At 49.8% G+C, this 5,774-nt stretch overlaps 1 protein-coding gene across 1 annotated transcript; it reads left to right on the top strand.

Annotated features, from left to right (window-relative positions):
* The first annotated feature begins 1,602 nt into the window (after positions 1–1,602).
* On the top strand, positions 1,603–4,957 carry LOC116914928. The gene is made up of 3 exons (XM_032919357.1): positions 1,603–1,814; positions 1,868–2,012; positions 2,216–4,957. Exons 1-3 carry the CDS (start codon positions 1,603–1,605, stop codon positions 3,056–3,058), a joined length of 1,200 nt encoding a protein of 399 aa, XP_032775248.1. The 3' UTR covers positions 3,059–4,957.
* The last annotated feature ends 817 nt before the right edge of the window (positions 4,958–5,774 follow it).

Genomic DNA, 5,774 nt, shown 5'->3' with positions numbered 1-5,774 from the left:
TTAACTCTAACTTGTTCAAAAATTCATAATTCTTCCTTCAAACCTACTCTCTACAAATATATCTGTATCCCAAAATGTGTAATGATAAAACATAACGCCAACTATGACCATAAAGACTCCCTGAAACCACAATCCTAACACACCAAAACTGCTCAGTTAAAAATGTCCTTATGGCCACTAAGCTCAAAGGTCAGAGACTTAAGACCCTGTACACACTGGAACCCTACACCAGTATAAAAACACAGCATCCTGGCACCTGCTAGTCTTCCATAATTGATACTGCTCCTTTCACATTCTAAAGGGTCCTGCTTGGAGGCAAAATTCATTGGTTGTGTCAGAAGTCAGATTGGTGGCTGCCTTGGGGAAGGGGCAGGTGTTTATCTTTGGTGGTGGTGGTGGTAATCTGGAAATGTTCTGTATCTTAATATGTATATAGCCAGCAAGGCATATGCATGTGTAAAACAAGGCTGGACTGTCCTCTGGGATTTCATTGTTAAACTTTGAAAGGTATACCTTCTTAAGTATATTGAAATGCCTTCTTTAAAAGTCTAGTTCACAGAATTATTCTGGATTTAGCTAACAAGATGGCTTTTCCAATCTTTTTATAAGGACACGTATTTGTGAGTGATTTTATGTAGATAGAACCTTTCAAATCTTATTTTTTTAAATCTCATTTTAAGAAATCTCCAAATTTTAGAACTAAAAGCATGATGATCTATTTATTCTACTTTTGCAAATAACAAGGGAGATCAAAAGCTACACTGGGTAAGACACCTACCCGCAGATAAGGCCGCTTGTCAATCGCAACATAATAACTTTATAACACAACTGTTTCTTTATCTCAGCCCCCCCCCCAACCCCAGTTTCAAATGGCTGTTATGTTCCTTGGCATTGCAAACAAATCTGAACTCTGAATCTACCTGTGGCCTGGAAGAGTTGAACATTTGCTGCGCGTTAACAGGCCCCAATGTGTACTTATGAAAACACATTCATCTTCCTCCACCCCATCCAGACAGCCGACACAACAACAGTTACATGCTCGAAGCATTCATTCTGCTTCAGATGAAATAAAGTTAAGTCTGACATCTTAAAAATCGTGGTTCAGGAGAGGTCATATTCAGATATTGACAAAATCCATTTAACTTCCTTCAGATCTTTTTTGAGGAATACAGGAATCACAAGACACCACTTGGGGCCAGTAACTGCTTTGAGGGGCCCCGCGGGGAAGAGCACACCAAAAAAAAAAAAAAAAAAAAAAAAAAAAAGCCCTACTTGAGACGGGAGCGTCCCACCCCACTGCACGGCAAGCTCTAAAGATGACCTGGCTTTGACAGCTTAGTTTGAGACCCCACGCGAACAGCTGGCATCTCGGGGGGAGAAACTTAACACGACGTATATCCTTTCCGCGGGAATTTATTTCTGGTCTCACAAGGCTTTTCTGCTCCGCAAAGAGCAGGCCTTGCTTCCCAGGACACAGGGCTCGTCCCTCCAGCCGTCTTTACAGCGAACAAAACAAGACTTGGGAACAGAAAACGAAACGGTCACGGACCTGCCCAGTGGCCTCCAGACGCTAACCAGGTCCGCGCAGGGGGTCGGGCGGCGATGCCTCCCCAGGCGAAGCGCCTAGGAGGCCGGAGCCACCGGTTGCGGCGGAGGCTTAGACTCTCGGTCACCGCGCTGCTGCTGCCTGGGCCCTGCGAAGTTGAGCGGCCGCGCGGGCTGCGGGTTCGCGCCCCGCCCGGAGCGAGCCCGGGGGGGCGGGTCCGCGGGGGCTCGGCGGGAGGGCGCTCGATGGGGGCAGGGGACTGGAGCCTGCAAGTTGGGCGCCCGCTGCCGCCACCCGGCCACTTTGGCCTCTCGCGCCCAGCTGGGCTGACGCGCGCCGCTCGCCCGTTCTCTCTCCCGGCGCCGCCGGCCTCCGCCGCGGCCGCGAGGTGCCCGGGCGCGTCCCCGCAGCCCCGCCGGCCGACGCGCTGAGCCCCGGATCGCGCCAGGCCGCGCGCCGGCGCAGCGTTCCTCCCACCCCCAGCCGTACCCCCCGCCCAACGCGCCGCCGCCGCCGTTGGCGCCTCAGCCCGCGCGCCCGCCGCCCGCCGGCTCCCGGCGCTTCCCGCTGGCAAAGTTGCTGGGCCTCTTCAGGAGGGCGCCGCACCACCCCTCAGGCCGCCGCGCGGGAAGGCCCAGCCGGCCGCCCCGCTTTTTTACCTGACGGGAGTTTTCGCGCGCGCGCTTGCTCGCTCTCCCTGCTAGCTCGCACGCTCGCTCGCTCGTTTTCTTTCTTTCCTTCTTTGCGCTCGCCCGCGCGGGGCGCCTTTTCCGCTCGTACTGCTCGCGCCCTCCTTCCTGCTGGGCCCGGCAGAGCGGGGCGGCCGGCAGCTCTCCCCGCCCCCCTGCACCCGCGCTCCGGCGGAGGCGGCGGCGGCGGCGCTCCGCGCTCCGACTCATTCCAATATGGCACGGACGCAAGGCGCATGCGCCCGCGCCCCCCCCACAACCCCCCAGCTCCGCGGTCCTCCCGGCAACCGGCGCCCCTCGCCTCTCGCGCGTGGCACTCCCGACCTGGCCTCCCCGCGCCCACCGACTCGCGGAGCTGGTGCTGCACGGGAGACGACGCGTCCGTGGGCCCGGGTCCATTACCCGCCGCTTTTCTCGGGTCCCCTGTCCGCACCTCGCCGAAGACACCCGCGAGGCCGTGGCGCTGGGCGGCGTGGCGTGGGCCTCTGATCCCCGACGGCGCCATGGACCGAGCACGGCTTGCAGACGCGTCCTCGGGTTCCGGGGGCGAGTCCTGGCCCTGCTTGGATTCTGGAGAGAAAGACCTCACCTCGGCTTCTGGACAGAGCGGCTCGGAACCGGCGAAGTCCCTGATCCATCCGTCCCGGGCGAAGCGCGCCACTGTAGCCCGCACGTGACCACCTCGAGCAAGATGGTATTAGCAGAGAGGCAGCAGCCCTGCAGGTCCCTAAAGGGCGCGTGCTGCTGCCGAGGGAGCTGCGCCCGCCGGCCGGGCCACGTCGGGAATCCTTCACGTCTTTTGACATCTAGCAGAGCACTCTAGTGCCCGTCTACTGCGTCGGACTCGAACGCCTTCGGAGAGGCGCTTTGTAAATCCGTCTTCTTGCTGCAAAGGGTGACCTAAGAACTTCAAAGAGAAGAAGAGAAGCTCAGAAATGCTGTGAATCAGCCTCGAATCCGAAGGTGCCCGCGAGCAGCTACCTTTGGCGACTCCTCCCTTCTTCAGCACGCACAGGTGTCAATAGGATGCACACCCACCTGCTCCGGAAAGTTCCCGCAGAAGAAGATCCCAGCGCCAGTGGGACCCGGGAGCGCCAATGAGGCCAGACTCTCCAGCCTAAGATTGCCCTCAGTCATGGCTCCTGAGGCTCCTGTCTTTGAGAGAAGAGGAGGCGCCCACACACAAACACACACACCAATGTCTTGGGGTGTTCACATTAGGCATCTTTCTCTTGTTTGGGGGCAACCCTGGGAAATATGCACATTACAAACTCCAGATAATTTTTCTTTTTGTAAGTGTAAGCACCATTGAAAAGACAAAGTAACAGGAAAAAAAAAGAATGTAAAAAGAATATTCAATGATTGCTACACAATTTGAGCCCCCCCCCCAAAAAAACCTTCTACATAGATACTTACCTTGACATGCTTGCAAGCACACATTTTCTGTTTTTGATACTTAACTAACATGTTTTGTTTGCATGATCGTTTTTTAAGATATACGGTTCCTACTTGGGGGGTGTTTAATTTCATTGCAGTTATCTGCTAACACATCCATGCGGTCCACAGTCGAGATGAGTTTCTAGGAGTGGGAAAGTTTTCAGGTGGGAAACTGTGAATGGCCTGTCGCCCCAGTTCTTTCACCAGCAGGGAACAGTGTAAGGAATGTAATGCACATTTCTAAACACCAAGTGACATCTTTTCTCCCCGACATTAATGATGCCTAGTGATGGTTTGAAGTTACCTTATTTGGCAATTCTTGGATGACTAAACATTCAAAATTTCCCCATTTGCTCTCTGTATTTCCCCTTCTGTACATAACCTGTTGTTCATATCCATTGTCTTGAGTTGAATCTCTTCTCATGTAAAAAAAAAAAAAAAAAAAAAAACCTTTAAAAGATCTTTCACTTTTTGTTATTATGGGAATGTTGCCCCTGACTGATAACTCTTTCACTTTTGTTATAATGGGAATGTTGCCCCTGACTGATACTCTTTCACTTTTGTTATTATGGGAATGTTGCCCCTGACTGATACTCTTTTGTTTTAGTTTACAGTTCACCTGTCATTCTAGTCCTCTGGGTGTTTTTGTTTTTGTTTTCATTGTGGAATGTTTTCATTGTCAAATGCTAACAAAATGAGCTTTCATGCACCTGTCTACTTGGATAATTTCTTTGCATATTTTATTCTATGATCACCTGTCCAATTTTATTTCTGCTGTTTTGGAGTAAATAGATAAAAAATGTAGACCCAGTTTTCCTCCTCTATTACAATGGTTATTGTTTATGCAGTCACCATTTATTAAATAATTCTCCCCTTGGTCTTTGCTTAGCAGAACCTACTTTTTTGCTACCTTTGCTTTTGGCTTGTGTGTTTCAGAATCATCCAGTTCCTCCAGCAGACCTTGATTTCAGCAAACACTGTATGGTTATAACTGTCGGTTCTTTGAAATAGTTTTCACATCTTACAAGGGTCGATTTCTACCATGAAAACTTGTTTTTTAAGTAGGGTTTACATGCCCATACACATTCTCGGATAATTATATAAGGGAGAAGAGCATTGGTTTCAGGGCTGGGGAGACAGCTCAGCAGTTACCCGTGCATACTGCCCTTGCAGGAGACCCAGGTTCAATTCCCAGTGCCTACATGGAGTTCACCACTGCCTGTACTTGAGCTCCAGGGAATACAGTGCCTCAGACACCAACACTCATGTTTTTTTAAAACAAAGCCCTTTAATCCCAGTATTTAGGAGTCAGAGCTGCCAAGACTACACTGTAAAACCTAGTCTCAAAAAAAAAAACAAAAAACCCCAAATAAGTAAATAAATAAATAAATAAATAAATCTAAAAAGAAAAAGGAACATGGGCTTTAAGAGTAAACAAGGTTGAACACTGAGCAGCCCTGTGACCTGAAGTTACCACCCAATCAGGCCTTACAATTGGGGTTTGTAAATGGGGATCTGAGCAATGCCACCTCACAAGTTCAATGGCTGGCACATAGTAAGTGCTTAACGTTCGTTACTGTTGTTAATCGTGTTCTGTTCCAAAGAAGTAAATGTATGAAAACGGCACAATGAAACCCATTTCTCTGTACACTGACACTTATAGTGATGGTAATGATATTAATTGTAGCCAAAGTTGGTGGGTGATACTAGTAGTAGTAGTCGTAGTAGTAGCAGTAGTAGTAGTAGTAGTAGTAGTAGTAGTAGTAGTAGTAGTAGTAGTAGTAAAGTTGTAGCTGGAAGTAGAGCTGTATGGCCTGCAGTTCCAGCACCTGAAGATCCCAGAAGGAAAGTCATGAGCGTCAGACTAGCCAGGCCTACATAGAAAAACTCTATCTTAAAAAAAGAAAAATAAAAAGGGCTGGAGAGATGGCTCAGAGGTTGAGAGCACTGACTGCTCTTCCAGAGGTCCTGAGTTCAGATCCCAGCAACCATGGTGGCTCACAACCATCTGTAATGGGATCTGACGCCCTCTTCTGGTGTGTCTGAAGACAGTCACAGTATGTATATATATATATATAATCTTTAAAACAAAAAGAAAAAAA

Source organism: Rattus rattus, chromosome 13, assembly GCF_011064425.1.
Source record: "Rattus rattus isolate New Zealand chromosome 13, Rrattus_CSIRO_v1, whole genome shotgun sequence".
In the NCBI taxonomy this organism is placed as follows: domain Eukaryota; kingdom Metazoa; phylum Chordata; class Mammalia; order Rodentia; family Muridae; genus Rattus; species Rattus rattus.
Note: the sequence above shows the minus strand (reverse complement) of the source record. Positions and strands in the feature narration are given on the sequence as shown.